The 19,273-nt window shown below is 41.8% G+C and overlaps 1 protein-coding gene across 3 annotated transcripts in view; it reads left to right on the top strand.

Moving 5' to 3' along the window:
* Positions 1-4,501: 4,501 nt before the first annotated feature.
* The window catches only part of asap3 (ArfGAP with SH3 domain, ankyrin repeat and PH domain 3), a 52,957-nt gene continuing 38,185 nt past the window's right edge, over positions 4,502-19,273 (top strand). For 2 of the 3 annotated variants that reach the window (XM_071327066.1, XM_071327067.1), the window contains exons 1-2: positions 4,502-4,870; positions 9,326-9,398. In XM_071327066.1, coding sequence (XP_071183167.1) covers positions 4,709-4,870; positions 9,326-9,398 — 235 coding nt within the window. In that variant the 5' untranslated portion in view covers positions 4,502-4,708. The remainder of the gene's footprint in view (positions 4,871-9,325; positions 9,399-19,273) is intronic. The other variant, XM_071327065.1, reaches the window with a different exon arrangement.

Here is a 19,273-nt window from a genome sequence, read left to right as displayed (position 1 = left end):
GTAAACAATTGTTTGAAAAATTACTTGTGTCATGCACAAAGTAGATGTCCTAACTGACTTGCCAAAACTATAGTTTGTTAACAAGAAATTTGTGAAGTGGTTGAAAAACAAGTTTTAATGAACCTAAGTGTATGTAAACTTCCGACTTCAACTGTACTTGAAAATCCATGGCAAGACCTGAAAATGGTTGTCTAGTATTTATTCAACAACGAATTTGACAGAGCTTGAAGAAGTTTTATGAGTGTAACTGCCAAATGTTGCACAATCCAGGTGTGGAAAGCTTTTAGAGACTTAGCCCATAAATTCTAACAGCTGTAATCACTGCCAAAGTTGCTTTGACTCAGAGATGTGAATACTTACGTAAATCAGATAATTCTGTATTTCATTTTCAATAAATTTGCTAAAATTTCTTAAAACATGTTTTCACTTTGTCATTATGGGGTATTGTGTGTAGATTGGTGAGAAAAAATATATTTAATCGATTTTGAATTCAGGCTGTAACACAAAATGTGGAACAAAAGTATGAATATTTTCTGAAGGCACTGCATATGCAGTGCGAAAACAGATTGCGAAAATATGATATTGAGGGGCATGGTTTTGGTTAACTTCTGGTTATTAACACCAAAAGTTTGCTATTTTACACCACTGGTTGTTAATTTAACTCTTTACAGTGTTCATTTAACTCCTGATTACAGAACTTTGTCTGCAAGGGAATTGCCTTCACTTTGAAGACTAAACAGACACAGTTATAAATAATCACAGACTTTCCAACTCCAAGCCTTCCTATTCCATTCTCTCACTTTGCTTAGTGTAGAACTATTGTCCTGACTGAGTTCGCTAAGGACAAAGCCTTGGTGAAAGCTAGTGGACCAAAGTGAGAGAACAGGTGACTAGATTTCTGTGGAGAAAGTCAAAGATGATGAATAACACTACAGAAAGTGGAGCACAGCGATAGCAGACACCAAAGGGCGCCTGAAGGAGAGAGATTGAGCTAGATGCCAACTTCAAAAGAGTCGTTCCACCTCAAAAAGCACAAGAAAGAGGTTTTCGACACCCGCCATCACATATTGTTTCTATGGTTAGAAACAGATAAGATTAGCATTCCTGCAACATTATTTTGTTTAAATATAATTTGGTCCCTGAGAAATTAAGCTAATTGATTGCACCCAAATTGGTAATTTGAATTTATAGGATTCATCTAATATTCAAAAAAATTGGACCAAACTTTTTCTAACAATGAGTAAGACATGAGGAATCCAAAGAAATGGTTAAAAGCCCCCCATGGACCCTCCACACCCCAGCACCATCTAGTGGTCAGAACCTGGAAATATCAGGATGTATAATGGGACATAAACCAAACAACAAAACATCACCAAATTCACTGAGAATAGAATATATAGGGTGAAGAAACAATACTCCAAGCAGCAGTTCCATACTACTTGTCTGACATAGAGAACTGATACTGTATACTTGTTGTTGGGGTGGGATTGATGTGCGGTGTGGGGTGTTGTGGGTGGCTTTTTGACCATTTCTTTGTCTTGCTCATAGTTAAATAAAAGTTAGGTCCAAATTGGATGTTAGGCAGGGGTGCAACTTTCACTGGGGAGACATGAAAATATGTGATTTTGAGGTCAAACCATACTCAATATGGTTGCAATGGGCTTGGAAAACAGTCAAACCTGGAGTATATTGCACCCAAAGGTTTTCCATCTAAAACGTAGCTTCCTTCTGGAAAAGTGCTTTGATATGATTCCTTTCAAATGTTGGCAGATTGCATAATAGCTGGAATTAGGAGTCGGATATTCCAAAACACACATGTAAGATGAAACATTCATGTCAAGGGAAGCTATATAGGGGTTTACTACTATCGTATTACCTGCACTGGGGCCCAACAGAGTCATACTATACCTATACCCGGCAGGGAATTGGAGGGGCTGAGATAAAGGGTTTTCCATTGAAGAGACGAGGTTTACCATATAATATGACAGCTATAATTTGACTTATTTGGTGAAATACACCAATGAAACCATTGAAATAGGTGCTTAATAGGTATATAGGCTAAAAGTTAGTTTGACCTTTAAAAAGTAAAACGGTGCCTTGCTTTCACACAGGGCCATAGCTACATATGAGGACACCTCTGTCATTTTTTCACATTTAGAAACAAAAAAACAAAGACATTATTATTATTTATTTTTGGGGAACTCTGAGTTTCAACTTACTGTTGAGTTAGAACAGTAGAATACACAAAGTGCAATTTCGAAACTTGGTTGTGCATCAGCAGTTATTTTGTTATATGTCCCTCACTGACAGTCACTCAATTAGTTAAAAAAAATAGATTGGAAAATTAGTTTAGTTAGTCTAGCCAGCTATTGAAACTTGTAGTAATCATGACCAAATTACCGACTGGACACACGCAGGGCATGTGATCAGGGGCCCTGACCTCCAGGGGGCCCCCATTGATTTTGGTAGTCACTCTCACTCAGATATCATATTAAAGGTAAATATATATTTTTTTACTTCATCTCCAGCACCACCCCAACATCAACATATGTAAAAATGGCACATTTCCATGTTTTGTGGGGAAGAAAATAGAGGAAGATAAGTGTTTCCAATGACATCGGTGTGCATCGCGTGATTTTAACCAATTATGTGTAGGCATAGGCCTACTAATTGCCTATTAATTGTAGACTAATTGGTTGATGACATTGGAAACACTTATCTTCTTCTATCTTATTTACTACAGAACATAGAAACGTGCTATTTTCACATATGTTGATGTTGAGGTAGTGCTGGAGATGATGAATATGAAGTTGACATTTTTTTAAATGTTCCTTTAACCTGGCATAATTTGTAGAATTGCAGGAAATGAACTGTAAAACTGCAACAACAAAAAAGTTATGTAAAGCAAAGGTATTTGTTTACCTTTTGTGAATAAAATACTTGTTCTGTTAATAGATCACTCTGTACATATTAAATTATAGTTTTTAATCTCGGTGCTGAGTTAATTTGAGCTAATGTGTAGCAGCGAATTTTATAGCTAATAGGCTATGTGTTTGTAGATTGACTGAGGTGAATGAAGCTACAGCAACCAATGTGTGGCTGGGGTCATTTTATTTTTTTTGCTCTCCAAATAGCATTTTAGAGTTTATAAATTGTAATGAAATGCAGTAAATGAGCATCAACTTTCTAATTAAATCCAGACCCTGCCCGTTCCCTTTTAGCATACCACCAAGCACGCTTTCATTGGATTTTATTGAGTGTGACGCCCTATTAATCTGTGTAGTCCACTGTTTTCACTACACACTAGCGTTTGCATGGAGTTGAGGGGAAATGAAATGGCATAAAACTGCAGGTCCATTCTTTACGAGTCTCATTCAGAATGCCAGAAAGCACAAACATTCCCACGTGATGATGGAATTACTCCCTCCCTAATTGCACGCAGAGCCAGCAGTGGATTACCGTTCTCCTGGCAGCAGGATATTATGCTGGCAGCACAAAGCGCGGATTTGTTTCTCCTTCAAAATAAGAGTCGCCCTACAAAGACATGCTACATTTTTTTCTCACTTCAGTGCAGTACAACTATTTTTCACAGCATTGCAACTACTTAAAAAAATATATAATTTAACGTAGTTATATTTAATATTGTATTATTTACACCAGCATTTCTTTTGAAAGTGTACACCAATACGGGTATGTTGAAAGCTAAGGCTATGTAAAGAAATGCACTTTTAATAAAATACAAATATATGTAATTGGAATTACTCAATAGAGTATACAAAAATTAAATTGGTCTGTTCTGTTGGGCAATGGGTTTAATACAGAGAGAGTGCTGGTGTCTCCTTACTCCACCCACTCCATTCACTGCAATGCAATACACAGCATATGAATTACATATTGGTTTATAGAGAAAAAAACTACTCTATGTGCCGATGTAAAAGTGGGGTTTGGATTACTCAGTAGGTCTGTAGAATTTATATATGGTGTCATTTCATGGGGCTCTGAATAATACGGAGTGTTACTGGCCTTTTACTACACCCATTCCATAGGCCATAATGCAGATCACTGTATTCTAAACTCCCAACCCCACTTTTACATCGACAGAAATAATATATTTTTCACTATAAGCCAATATGTATTTCATATTAAAAGTGATTTGCGTTGTGGCCTATGGAATGGGTGTAGTAAAAGACTAGCAACACTGCGTATTATTCAACGTCCCATGAAATGACACCATATATAGATTCTACAGACCCTACTGACTGCTCCCAAACCCTGCATTTACATCTGCACAAATAATCGTTTTTTCGCTATAAACCCAATATTGTCAATACCAGTCTCAACATTGTCTTTTTTTTTCTCCATGTACATTTTTTGCATTCAGAACAAAATCGACATTGATAAAAATGTAATATCTTTTGAAACAGTTATCCACTTTGCAATGTTTTGAAATGCGGGCTTTTTATTTTGAAGGTTTTCTTAATACCATTTGAAAGTGACGTCATCTTTAGTCCTGCTACCATATTGTAGTCAGCAGTGGATCTCACTCGAATTGCACCGCAGTGTGAAAAAAATCAGACAACCATCAACTTTCACTCATATAGTTGTGAACGTGGGAATGCTGTCGCGGGTAATTTAACCTTTTCCACAAAGGAGAACCAGTGCATTTCCCGCGGAAACATGCGTGTTTGAAACTTTAACGACCTTTTAAATGTCTTCAGTTGGACCTTTTTACTTGGAGAGCAACATGCCGGAGCATATCAGCATTTCGGACTTTGTTGCTCTGACAAACGAGGATTTGGCATCACCGACTACCTCGATTTTTCAGTCCAAAATGAGTGAATGTCGGAACACTGTTTCAGCAGTCGAAGAGGTGAGCTGGGCGTTTCATTGCGCACTATTGTTTACCTGTCCACAGGTAACTTGTTGACAGTTAGTGGTGGGAGGTGAACCGATAGGTAGACGAACCTCCACTGAGTAAACTAGCCAAGCGAAACAGTTTTGCCAAGTTCACTTTGTCATTTATAAAAGTAGACTATGTATAAATATATTTTACTTTAACGCAACACAGCTGATTAAAATAGCCAACTAACTATAACTTTGATTATTTGAATCGGGGGGCAGGACCAAGTTTGGGAAGCTCCGGAGTGGCGCAGTGATCTAAGGCACTGCATCACAGTGCTAGAGGCGTCTCTACAGACACCCTGGTTCGAATCCAGGCTGTATCGCAACCGGCCGTGATTGGGAGTCCCATAGGGCGGCGCACAATTGGCCCAGCGTCGTCCGGGGTTTGGCCGGTGTAGACTGTCATTGTAAATAAGAATTTGTTCTTAACTGACTGACTTGCGTAGTTAAAGGTTAAATAACAAAGCAATTCAAAAGCTACAGCAACACGTTGAGCTTTGTCTTACAATGGGTATAGCCTTAGCCCAAAGGCCAGCAGATGGCGAAATAGAGTCGTGTCAATTTATCGTTCCAATTAATTATATGCAGCTGGCAATGCATTCATATGCCTCGTTGAACGGTTCGTACCGAAAAGGTTCTCCATTCAGGCTGCATAGGCTTCGATTTCCACAGGAACTTTATTTAATGGCGGGAAAATATGCGTACTTTCTTTATGAAACACCATTTTCCACCACCATGCAGTGACAGCCCATCACATTACCCCGGAGTGGGACTCCCCCTTTGTGTCACAAGTTTGCATCTGGCACTGAAGGAGGTAATGTCGTCGTGCGTTCATATCCAAGTACGTTTAGTTTATGGTTGACACAGCTTGTTGGCCATTTGCCAATCGGTGTTTCTCAACGAGTTTAAAATCACATGAATGCGTCCAACGGGTAAATAACCACCTCCCACATGGTTATAAACGCAGCATCAGAATGGAAACTTGAGAGCCCAACATAACAATCCGGTTACAACAGACAATGCAAAGAACATTGTGAATGGCATTTTCATTTTCCTGCTGTACCGAAACCAACCCTTGACTCCAAAACCGAAATATGTACTGAACCGTTAAGGCGTCTGCATACTTCAGTTCGCCTGGAAGCTAGCTGAAGTCCACTAGGCGAACCGAACGAGTGTGCTGGCATACTCCCTTAAAAGACTGTCACTTGAAAAACGAGAAAAAACGCCAGTACTGTTTGTTAATTTTGAGACGCCATAGCACTTCCTAAAAATAGTCTTAATTAATCTAAAATAACTCTAGAAATATGTCATTAATTTCGACGTTTTTGCAGAGGACATCTATGTCGCGCAATTTTACATCTAACTAAGATGTTTGAAGTATTTCTAAATGGAAAAACTGCATTAAAACGAGTGGTCTCTCGTTGAATGACAACAAAGAATTTACTGAAGGTCCCTACTGTTGACCAATCACCGACGAAGGGGCGTAGACTTCGGCTTGCTTCAATAACATTTTTGTGGGAGAACAGTCGAGAGAGGGGTAAAAAAAACACATTATAAATTAACTTACCGAAGTTCAAAACAACAATGTCGTCATAATATATGCACTAACTCTAGGTCCATTATCTTTGAACTAACAAGCACCAAAATAAAAGCTAGACATTAAGGGAGAATTGAACATTCCAAAGTCTATTCATTTAGAAGTATTCATTTTGTTATTGTTTTAGCAAAAGAACACAGCATTATCCATGGCAAAATGCATAGAATTGCAGCAAACTTTAAAACTGCAACATTATCACAGCTTCATGCCAGAATATGTAGAAGCTCAGGAAATTAGAGTAAAAACTTCAATGACAACCTGACCAAATTCACATAGAATTGTGAGTTATAGATCTGTCACTCATTGAAAGCAAGTCTATGTGCGCTATTTCTATGCGTCCCGGTAAGGTTATTTTTGCCTCTTTTACTTTTGGTTTTGTACGCCAGCTTCAAACAGCTGAAAATACAATATTTTTGGTTGTGGAAAAGATATTTCACAGCGGTTTAGATGGTACAATGATTCTCTTCACGATACTTGATTGTTTTGTCACATAAACTGAAATTAAGCAAACTTCTAGAATTTTAACAACCAGGAAATGGCGGAGCGAGTTCTGCATTTTGCACCTTTTTTTACATAAAAAAACAAACGTCTACACCGCCAAGATTGGGGCCTCTAAAATGTTGCTAGGCTGACACACACACACACACACACACTCATAGACATGTAGTACGGATGCACACACAGTCACACACCCATAAAGGCACTTAGCGCACACACACCAAAGCCGGGAACTGCTATAATGATAGTGACGTGTCCAATGTTTGCGAAGCATACAATAGAATAGAGGAAAGATGGCATTGTTTGTTGAGCATACACCCAGTCCGTGTCAATGGTAACCGTTTTATTTCTGGGTGTAACCGTTTTGCTCTTCTCAAGAGTATAGGGAATTGTTGTGAGTGTGTGTATTCAATGCTGCAGACAGGCCACAGCAGGGGTGAATGTGTTTCCCAACCCTGGTCCTTGAGTAACCCCAACAGTACACGTTGTAGCACTGGACAAACACACCTCATTCAACTCATTGAGGGCTTGACGATTAATTGACAAGTTGAATCGGGTGTGCTTGTCCAGGGCTACAATGAAAATGTGTAGTGTTGGGGGTACTCTAGGACCAGGGTTGGGAAACACTGCACTAGGGGTTAGGCAGCGTAACAAGCCTTTTGATTGAGCCTAAACAGGGTGTGCTGGAACTGCACCATGGTGGTCTGACCTGTACGTGGACACTGTGTACATTCCTTTGTTAGATGGTGACATTACCTCATATTGGAATGGAGCCATCACCTTAACCCTTTTAGACTTAAGTCAACAGATTTGACATTGAAGTGTAGTAGTTTGACATTCCTTTTTCACTTTGACCACAGTCTTGCCCTGACTCCTCCTCCTACTACTGAAACAGTGGAAAGTAAGGGAGGAGTTACTCCATTTTCTAAGTCTCTCCATACATGTTTAAAGTCCCATGCACTTTTTCATTAGACAAATAAGACACGAGAAGGGCTGTTGTTAGGCTATATAAACACTAACCACGACTGGTCCGGGTAACTAACTTTAGCTGTAATATATCTACTATTTTGGTGCCAAAGGAGTGTCATGTAGCTAGCTAGGTTCTTTAAAATTCAAGTTTGTAACTCGAAGCCAGTTCAACTGCTTTCCCCCCCACTCTTCCCCCTCAGGGACTGATTTAGACCTGGGCCACCAGGTGGGTGTAATTAATGATCAGGTAGAACAGGTAATCGGCAGTACTCTGGACCTCGTAGGGTAAGATTTGAATACCCCCGTTCTTAAGCAAACACAGTAGAGTGAAGTTACATGTTGACGCACGTTAGGGCGGTGAACCTGAAAAACGACAGGCGAGGCCGGTGGTTGGTGCATGAGAGACATCATCAGCCCAATGATGACAAGCGTGGTGGTGCTAGACGGATTAACCACTGATTCACCTGTTAACGCAAAGTTAGTCACGGCGTGGGAACTTCTGGGTCACCATGACCGCTGCTAGACAGTCAAAGAATTGCGGTTTTCCTATAGACGGTCCGACAGGTTACATTTCTTTCACTGTTGCTTTGTCAGTTCTACTAGGTGACATTCTAACTTGAAGTCTGTGGTGTAATGTTGCCATTTTTGCTCCGATCTCCCATTGACATCAATACATCTGTCTGCGCATGTAACTATGTTAAAGCCAGATTTGCATGCATCGACAGATCTCAAGTTAGGATTTACCCCGTAGGGAAGGATCATCCTTTGTCTTCCTAAAACCTTCTGCTACTAATGGACTGGAGTCAATATGACACTATACACTGTGCAAAACATTGACTTGCACCCCCTTTGGCCCTTAGAACAGCCTCAATTCATCTGGGTATGGAAGGTGTCGAAAGCGTTCCACAGGGATGCTGGCCCATGTTAACTCCAATGCTTCCCACAGTTGTGTCAAGTTGGCTGAATGTTTTTTGGGTTGTGGACTATTCTTGATACACACAGGAAACTGTTGAGTGTGGAAAAACCCAGGAGCGTTGCAGTTCTTGATACAAACCAGTGCACCTGGCACCTACTACCATACCCCGTTCAAAGGCACTTAAATATTTTGTCTTGCCCATTCACCCTCTGAATGGCAATACATACACAATCCATGTCTCAATTGTCTCAAGGCTTTAAAAATCCTTCTTTAACCTGTCCTCCCCTTCATCTACGCTGATTGAAGTGGATTTAGCAAGTGACATTAATGAGGGATCATATCTTTCACCTGGTCAGTCTGTCATGGAAAGAGCAGGTGTTCTTAATGTTTTTCACACTCGGTGTATGTTTCATTAACGCTCTTCTTCTCTCTCTGTGTTGCAGTCAATGGAGATGGACCAGAGCACCTTACAGAGGATGAAGAAGATGGTCAAGGCTATCCACAGCTCTGGAATCAGTAAGTGGCTCCTCGCCACACACTGTATTACAAACACCCAATGCATATTAAAACATAACTGCAGGCTTTAATACGAGACTTGGGTGTGGGATGAGGTCTCATTATGGTTAGCGTGTTTGTGGATGAAACAGAGGCTGAGATTGTATGGGACGTGTTGGCTGAGCCACGCCTGTCTGTCTGAGACACTGGAGGTTGGTGGCACCTTAATTGGGGCGGACGGGCTAGTGCTTATAACTGGAGCGGAATTTGTGGAATGCTAACAATTACATCCGACACATGGTTTCCAAGTGTTTGATGCCATTCCGTTTGTGCCATTCCAGCTATTATTATCAGCAGCCTCCTGTGGTCTGAGACTAATGACAGTGTGTGTTTGACAATGGGCTCAATGTTAGCTGTTTGACGGACACTGTTTAGTTCAGACTCCAGAGGTCAAGTAGGGCGCCCCCGTGTGTGTTTGTGTGCACACGAGTGTGTGTGCCCACTGTCCACCTACCACACACTTTGGCTTATAATATAGTTGCTTTGTTGGCAGGATGGTTAGAATGATCAAGTCACCCACCAGTTTGGCATGCTGATATTGTCTGAGTCCAGCTATGAAGAATACTGTACAAGCTTCTATGTCAGATTCTGGCACCTTTTTGAAGAAACTTAGCTTCATACTTTGATGTGAACAAACAATTTACTCACCAGTTTCACAATGCTAACATGTTGAACAGCATCATCAGTCAACTTGGATGGCGTTTCGATTTTTCGAAATGAGTCTTGGATGCAATATAAAAAGTGACTTGTTTTTCAACTTTTTCCAAACTCTGAAATAGTCTGGTTTCCATTTTGTGGGTTTAACTGTCAGATGTGAGTCGGAGTGAGCCAAAGTTGGGAAATGTTTGTCAGCCCCTACAGTTCAGCAGTTGAGACCCCAACCCCACTATTCTCCCCCACCCCCTTCTCAACACCCACTTTCTCTCACCCTCTTAAAGTGGCACTCCAGTCTCATTTTCACCTAATTTATTTAATCAAAGGCACATCTCAGTAGGTGGTCTAGGTATGTCATGACATGGCACAAGTGGGGGGTGGGACTTTCCTCTTTTCTCTATGGCTCCTCTATTGTTCCTCAAGCAAAGGTTGGAGGCTGACGACATCACAACTTCCAATCGGACCAACTCCTTGAAGGCCTTACTCTTTGAATGTGTGAAATTGTGCTCAAAACATTTTTTTTTACCCTTTAGTGCAGTGGTCACCAACCTTTTCTGAGTGACTTTCGCAGTCAAAAAGCAAGCCAAGATCTACCGCTCAGAATTTTTTTCCAAACATCACTTAATTAAAAAAAAACATGAACCTAATAAAAACAGTTCTGTAGGAATGAGGTTTGTGCTGTAGGCCTAATACATTATCACAGCATATTGACTGTATGCCTGGCCTGCCAATATTGTTCTTCTCAGACCATGTAATATTTCAAACTTGAGCTTTGATAACGAAATACATCAGTTGGTGTAGCACTTGCGAGGCACGGCTGAGCATAAATTGAAATAATTTCCAAATAAATAGCTTTTTTATTTTACTGGACTGATGGTACCTGCATCTGATGGTCATGGTGTTTTTTCCAGACCACTGGAAACTCTGGGGGGGGCGCGAGGTCATGACTTGATCTTCAGATCTGAATGTCGGAGCTCTAGAAAGATGCCAGAGTTTCCGACTTCGAATGCCACTGCTTCAGTGTGTGTACTTTACTATATTTATACTTGGGGCCTCTTCCTTTTCGTTGTTAGTGGCCGGCTGATTCAGAACCGCTCAATCAGCCATGATGTTCACGTGTGATGTGTTGATAAACTCAGCAAAAAAATGAACGTTCTCTCACTGTCAACTGTGTTTATTTTCAGCAAACTTAACATTTGTAAATATTTGTATGAACATAACAAGATTCAACAACTGAGACATAAACTGAACAAGTTCCACAGACGTGACTAACAGAAAAGGAATAATGTGTCCCTGAACAAAGGTCAAAATCAAAAGTAACAGCCAGTATCTGGTGTGACCACCAGCTGCATTAAGTTCTGCAGTGCATCTCCTCCTCATGGACTGCACCAGATTTGCCAGTTCTTGCTGTGAGATGTTACCCCACTCTTCCACCAAGGCACCTGCAAGTTCCCGGACATTTCTGGGGGGAATGGCTCTAGCCCTCACCCTCCGATCCAACAGGTCCCAGATGTGCTTAATGGGATTGAGATCCGGGCTCTTCGCTGGCCATGGCAGAACACTGACATTTCTGTCATGCAGGAAATCACGCACAGAACGAGCAGTATGTCTGGTGGTCATGCTGGAGGGTCATGTCAGGATGAGCCTGCAGGAAGGGTATCACATGAGGGAGGAGGATGTCTTCCCTGTAACGCACAGCGTTGAAATTGCCTGCAATGACAACAAGCTCAGTCTGATGATACTGTGACACACCGCCACAGACCATAACGGACCCTCCACCTCCAAATCGATCACGCTCCAGAGTACAGGCCTCGGTGTAACGCTCATTCCTTCAACGATAAAGGTGAATCCGACCATCACCCCTGGTGAGACAAAACCGCGACTCGTCAGCGAAGAGCACTTTTTGCCAGTCCTGTCTGGTCCAGCGACGGTGGGTTTGTGCCCATAGGCAACGTTGTTGCCGGTGAGGACCTGCCTTACAACAGGCCTACAAGCCCTCAGTCCAGCCTCTCTCAGCCTATTGCGGACAGTCTGAGCACGGATGGAGGGATTGTGCGTTCCTGGTGTAACTCGGGCAGTTGTTGTTACCATCCTGCAGGTGTGATGTTCGGATGTACCAATCCTGTGCAGGTGTTGTTACATGTGGTCTGCCACTACCAGGACGATCACCTGTCTGTCCTGTCTCCCTGTAGTGCTGTCTTAGCCGCCTCACAGTACGGATATTGCAATTTATTGCCCTGGCCACATCTGCAGTCCTCATGCCTCCTTGCAGCATGGTCTAAGGCACGTTCACGCAGATGAGCAGGGACCCTGGGCATCTTTCTTTTGGTGTTTTTTTTCAGTCAGCCTCTCTGTGTCCTACGTTTTCATAACTGTGACTTTAATTGCCTACCGTCTGTAAGCTGTTAGTGTCTTAACGACCGTTCCACAGGTGCATGTTCATTAATTGTTTATGGTTCATTGAACAAGCATGGGGAACGGTGTTTAAACCCTTGACAATGAAGATCTGTGAAGTTATTTGGATTTTTACGAATTATCTTTGAAAGACAGGGTTCTGAAAAAGGGAAGTTTCTTTTTTTGCTGAGTTTGTGGTTGGTTAGGCGGACTCTCCATCCTTTCCTTTAAAAAGAAATGTCTCTTCTCTCCTCTCTCCTATCTATTTTCCCTCTCTCATCCCCCTTTACCCCCTCCACCAAGAATGGCCTATTCCTCTCAGCTCTTGCCAGGATGCAGTGGTTTGTGTGTGTTGGGAAGAGATGGGTTTGCTGGAGTTTTAAAGGTCATTAATTATCTTCCCCAGGGACATTAGTCAGCATTCTGTTGCTTGTTAGATGTTTGATATTGTGAAGACACCCGTGGTTAGCGCGCAGACCTTGGCTCACACTAGAGGTCGACCGATTAATCGGAATGGCCGATTTTAATTAGTGCCGATTTCAATTTTTCATAACAATCGGAAATCGGTATTTTTGGACACCGATTTTGGCTCTTTTTTTTTCACCTTTATTTAACGAGGCAAGTCAGTTAAGAACACATTCTTATTTTCAATGACGGCCTAGGAACGGTGGGTTAACTGTCTTGTTCAGGGGCGACAGATTTTTACCTTGTCAGCTTGGGGATTCAATCTTGCAACCTTACGGTTAACTAGTCCAACGCTCTAACCACCTGCCTTACATTGCACTCCACGAGGAGCCTGCCTGTTACGCGAATGCAGTAAGAAGCCAAGGTAAGTTGCTAGCTAGCATTAAACTTATCTTTATAAAAAACAATCAATCAATCCTAATCACTAGTTAACTACACATGGTTGATGATATTACTAGTTTATCTAGCGTGTCCTGCGTTGCATATAATCGATGCGGTGCGCATTCACGAAAAAGGACTGTCGTTGCTCCAACGTGTACCTAACCATAAACATCAATGCCTTTCTTAAAATCAATACACAAGTATATATTTTTAAACCTGCATATTTAGTTAATATTGCCTGCTAACATGAATTTGCCAGAATTTTACGTAATTATGACATAACATTGAAGGTTGTGCAATGTAACAGGAATATTTATACTTATGGATGCCACCCGTTAGATGAAATACGGAATAAACGTTTTGTTTTCGAGATGATAGTTTCCGGATTCAACCATATTAATGACCTAAGGCTCGTATTTCTGTGTGTTATGTTATAATTAAGTCTATGATTTGATAGAGCAGTCTGAGTGAGCGATGGTAGGCACCAGCAGGCTCGTAAGCATTCATTCAAACAGCACTTTTGTGCGCTTTTCCAGCAGCCCTTCGCAATGCTGCAAGCATTGTTTATGACTTCAAGCCTATCAACTCCCGAGATTAGGCTGATGTAGACGATGTGAAATGGCTAGCTAGTTAGCGGGGTGTGTGTGTGTTTCACACCGTGAGGCATAGAGGAGACGGTGTGAAGGTGATTTGCTGGTGACACTGTCAGTGATTAATTTAGAATTCAAGGGACACTTAACCAGCATGGCTACCACAGCGTTCTGTAGCGATACGACATCCCATCTGGTTTTTGTTTAGTGGGACTGTCATTTGTTTTTCAACAGGACAATGACCCAACATACCTCCAGGCTGTGTAAGGGCTATTTGATTAAGAAGGAGAGTGATGGAGTGCTGCATCAGATGACCTGGCCTCCACAATCACCCGACCTCAACCCAATTGAGATGGTTTTGGATGAGTTGGACCGCGGAGTGAAGGAAAAGCATTCAACAAGTTCTCAGCATATGTGGGAACTCCTTCAAGACTGTTGGAAAAGCATTCCAGGTGAAGCTGGTTGAGAGAATGCCAAGAGTGTGCAAATATGTCATCAAAGCAAAGGATGGCTACTTTGAAGAATCTAAAATATATCTTGCTTTGTTTAACACTTTTTTTGGGTTACTACATGATTCCATATGCGTTATTTCATAGTTTTGATGTTGTCACTATTATTCTACAATTTAGAAAATAGTAAAAATAAAGAAAAACCCTTGAATGAGTAAGTGTGTCCAATCTTTTGACTGGTACTGTATGTAAAAAATCACTAAAGCTGGAGACTCCTCTCCCTCACTAGCTTTAAGCACCAGCTGTCAGAGCAGCTCACAGATCACTGCACCTGTACATAACCCATCTGTAAATAGCCCATCCAACTACCTCATCCCCATACTGTATTTATTAATGCATCTTGCTCTTTTGCACCCCAGTATCTCTACTTGCACATGCATCTTCTGCACAAATGTTCAACGCTGGTCCGACCAATCTGATTCCACGCTTCAAGACTGCTTCGATCACGCGGATTGGAATATGTTCCGCATTGCGTCCAACAACAACATTGACGAATATGCTGATTCGGTGAGCGAGTTCATTAGGAAGTGCATTGACGATGTCGTACCCACAGCAACGATTAAAACATTCCCAAACCAGAAACCGTGGATTGACGGCAGCATTCGCGTGAAACTGAAAGCGCGAACCACTGCTTTTAACCAGGGCAAGGTGACCGGAAACATGACCGAATACAAACAGTGTAGCTATTCTCTCCGCAAGGCAATCAAACAAGCTAAGTCCCAGTACAGAGACAAAATAGAGTCGCAATTCAACAGCTCAGACACAAGAGGTATGTGGCAGGGTCTACAGTCAATCACGGATTACAAAAAGAAAACCAGCCCCGTCGCGGACCAGGATGTCTTGCTCCCAGACAGGCTAAATAACTTTTTTTGCTGGCTTTGAGGACAATACAGTGCCACTGACACAGCCCGCTACCAAAACCTGCGGGCTCTCCTTCACTGCAGCCGAGGTGAGTAAAACATTTAAACGTGTTAACCCTCGCAAGGCTGCAGGCCCAGACGGCATTCCCAGCCGCGTCCTCAGAGCATGCGCAGACCAGCTGGCTGGTGTGTTTACGGACATATTCAATCAATCCTTATCCCAGTCTGCTGTTCCCACATGCTTCAAGAGGGCCACCATTGTTCCTGTTCCCAAGAAAGCTAAGGTAACTGAGCTAAATGACTACCGTCCCGTAGCACTCACTTCCGTCATCATGAAGTGCTTTGAGAGACTAGTCAAGGACCATATCACCTCCACCCTACCGGACACCCTAGACCCACTCCAATTTGCTTACCGACCCAATAGGTCCACAGACGACGCAATCGCAACCACACTGCACACTGCCCTAACCCATCTGGACAAGAGGAATACCTATGTGAGAATGCTGTTCATCGACTACAGCTCAGCATTTAACACCATAGTACCCTCAACTCGTCATCAAGCTCGAGACCCTGGGTCTCGACCCCGCCCTGTGCAACTGGGTCCTGGACTTCCTGACGGGCCGCCCCCAGGTGGTGAGGGTAGGTAACAACATCTCCACCCCGCTGATCCTCAACACTGGGGCCCCACAAGGGTGCGTTCTGAGCCCTCTTCTGTACTCCCTGTTCACCCACGACTGCGTGGCCATGCACGCCTCCAACTCAATCATCAAGTTTGCGGATGACACTACAGTGGTAGGCTTGATTACCAACAACGACGAGACGGCCTACAGGGAGGAGGTGAGGGCCCTCGGAGTGTGGTGTCAGGAAAATAACCTCACACTCAACGTCAACAAAACAAAGGAGATGATTGTGGACTTCAGGAAACAGCAGAGGGAGCACCCCCCTATCCACATCGACGGGTCAGTAGTGGAGAAGGTGGAAAGTTTTAAGTTACTCGGTGTACACATCACGGACAAACTGAATTGGTCCACCCACACAGACAGCGTTGTGAAGAAGGCGCAGCAGCGCCTCTTCAACCTCAGGAGGCTGAAGAAATTCGGCTTGTCACCAAAAGCACTCACAAACTTCTACAGATGCACAATCGAGAGCATCCTGTCGGGCTGTATCACCGCCTGGTACGGCAACTGCTCCGCCCACAACCGTAAGGCTCTCCAGAGGGTAGTGAGGTCTGCAGAACGCATCACCGGGGGCAAACTACCTGCCCTCCAGGACACCTACACCACCCGATGTCACAGGAAGGCCATAAAGATCATCAAGGACAACAACCACCCAAGCCACTGCCTGTTCACCCCGCTATCATCCAGAAGGCGGAGTCAGTACAGGTGCATCAAAGCAGGGACCGAGAGACTGAAAAACAGCTTCTATCTCAAGGCCATCAGACTGTTAAACAGCCACCACTAACATTTAGCGGCCGCTGCCAACATACTGACTCAACTCCAGCCACTTTAAAAATGGGAATTGATGGAAATTATGTAAAAATGTACCACTAGCCACTTTAAACAATGCCACTTAATATAATGTTTACATACCCTACATTACTCATCTCATATGTATATGTATATACTGTACTCTATATCATCTACTGCATCTTGCCATCTTTATGTAATACATGTATCACTAGCCACTTTAAACTGTGCCACTTTATGTTTACATACCCTACAGTACTCATCTCATATGTATATACTGTACTCTATACCATCTACTGCATCTTGCCTATGCCGTTCTGTACCATCACTCATTCATATATCTTTATGTACATATTCTTTATCCCTTTACACTTGTGTGTGTATAAGGTAGTAGTTGTGGAGTTGTTAGATTACTTGTTGGTTATTACTGCATTGTCGGAACTAGAAGCACAAGCATTTCGCTACACTCGCATTAACATCTGCTAACCATGTGTATGTGACAAATAAAATTTGATTTGATTCAAATACCATTCCAGTGTTTAATTGCTATATTGTAATTACCTTGCCACCATGGCCTATGTATTGCCTTATCTACCTTTTCCTACCTCATTTGCACACACTGTATATAGTCAATAATACAGTAGAAAAGTCTGTTTGTTTATTCCATGTGTAACTCTGTTGTATGTGTCGACTGCTTTGCTTTATCTTGGCCAGGTCGCAGTTGTAAATGAGAACTTGTTCTCAACTAGCCTACCTGGTTAAATAAAGGTGAAATAAATAAACTGTATGTAAAGACACACGATTTAAATTGAGAATAGTCTGATGGGTGAGAATATTGTCACTTGTGATTGATGCTCAGTGTGTGCAGTCTAAGGCAAGAAACAGCGACAGCCACTATTTAAGAGGATCCCAGCTTTTTCGTGCTGCGATATTTATTGCTGAATTCTTAAAATTAGGCACAGATATTCACTTTACAACCCGTGTAGCCTACCTGGCAAATTAAAACGTAACCCCACATAACCTTCATTCGCTATTCAAGTGGAGACTACTGATTTGTTTTTTTTTAAATAACAATAATTCCACACATTAATAGGCTATATGTAAAGACGATATTCAATTTCGAATAGTTTGACAGGTGAGAAACTTGTGCTTGTCAAAATGTGAAGTGTGCAGCCTTCAGCAAGGAACAGAGCAGATCGCAATTCCTTTCATGCTACTTTTTTCAAATCATTAGTCGCATCATGCAGCCTAGAATGTTTTAGAAATCAAAACATATAGCCTAACATTTGTATCACAACTAAAGTTGCATAAATACATGTAAATGAAGCATATAGGAGGACCTTTTTCTTTGTTAACCGCTCAATACCGCTCAAAGTTTGGCAACGTGTCTCTGCTAAGGCCGCCTGAGGCCCTGCCTTTTTTACTGACGCTGCTGGGAAATGACAGACAACACAGCTCTTAGCTCCATCTGTAGATGCCTACGGGACAACTTTATTTGTATTTCTTTTAAGTCTTTTTAATACATTTTTATCGTGTTAATAACACTTTTTTTTCTAGCTAGCTATTTGTGTAGGTAATTTAAAAGAATTGGGAAAAATATATTGTTTCTATTTTATTCAGCTATGTTCAATTATCCTTCTTACTATAAAGTAATGCCACGGGAATTACAAGATAATCTAGCGTAGCCCACAGCCATAGGCTCTGATCTGGCTAGGCCATATAAGGTCTACTTATACTATTCCGTTCTTCTGAAATAGGCTACATATCCTTCATATCATGTGTTTTCTTGTTGTTGACCTGCCTAAAATATATATAATGGATTTACTGTGGTGGTGTAGGTTTATTAGACTTTATTAAATTGTGTGGAAGCTTGGCGCTCTTAATTAAATCCATAGTGAAAGTTCTCGGACCGAAGTGAGATCAGGAGACTAGATTTTTGTGGAAGGAAGCAGTGTGAAGAACACTACAGAAATTGGAGCACAGCGATAGCAGACAGCCTCTTGTGAGCTAGGAGTATAAACGCACTTCAGAGGATAACAGAGGATAACCTTGAGTCATTCCATCTCAAAGTGCAATAAAGAGGATTTCGACACACACTATCTCAGATTGTTCTGACATAGTTTGATTAGAAACAGAAAATATTAGGCCTCTGCAGATTGTATGTCGTATTCAGTCTTTTTTTATGATTGTCACGCTGTTAACAAATTTAAAAATCTTTATCAACCTGGCCAGATTGTAGTATTTACTTCAGTTCTGTAGTGACATTCTGCGTTTGGCTTAAGAGGCTACGTCAACTGACACAGGCTACGTCAACTGCAGCGGTGTATTCGATCTGTGCATGTGCCAGCACAGATGCTTATGTGTGAGTGAAGTGAGCTCGGAAAAACTTTAAATCTTTTTTATATGCCTGAATTTAGAATTAAATAGGTTTCCCCAAAATAACATGGTGGCTTAGGTAGAACGTTTAATTGATTGCCGATTTTTGTACGTTTATCATAATCCCATCAGCCTGATTTC

The sequence above is a fragment of the Salvelinus alpinus genome, chromosome 9 (genome assembly GCF_045679555.1).
Source record: "Salvelinus alpinus chromosome 9, SLU_Salpinus.1, whole genome shotgun sequence".
Lineage (NCBI taxonomy): Eukaryota > Metazoa > Chordata > Actinopteri > Salmoniformes > Salmonidae > Salvelinus > Salvelinus alpinus.
This window is presented reverse-complemented; position numbering and strand designations above follow the sequence as displayed.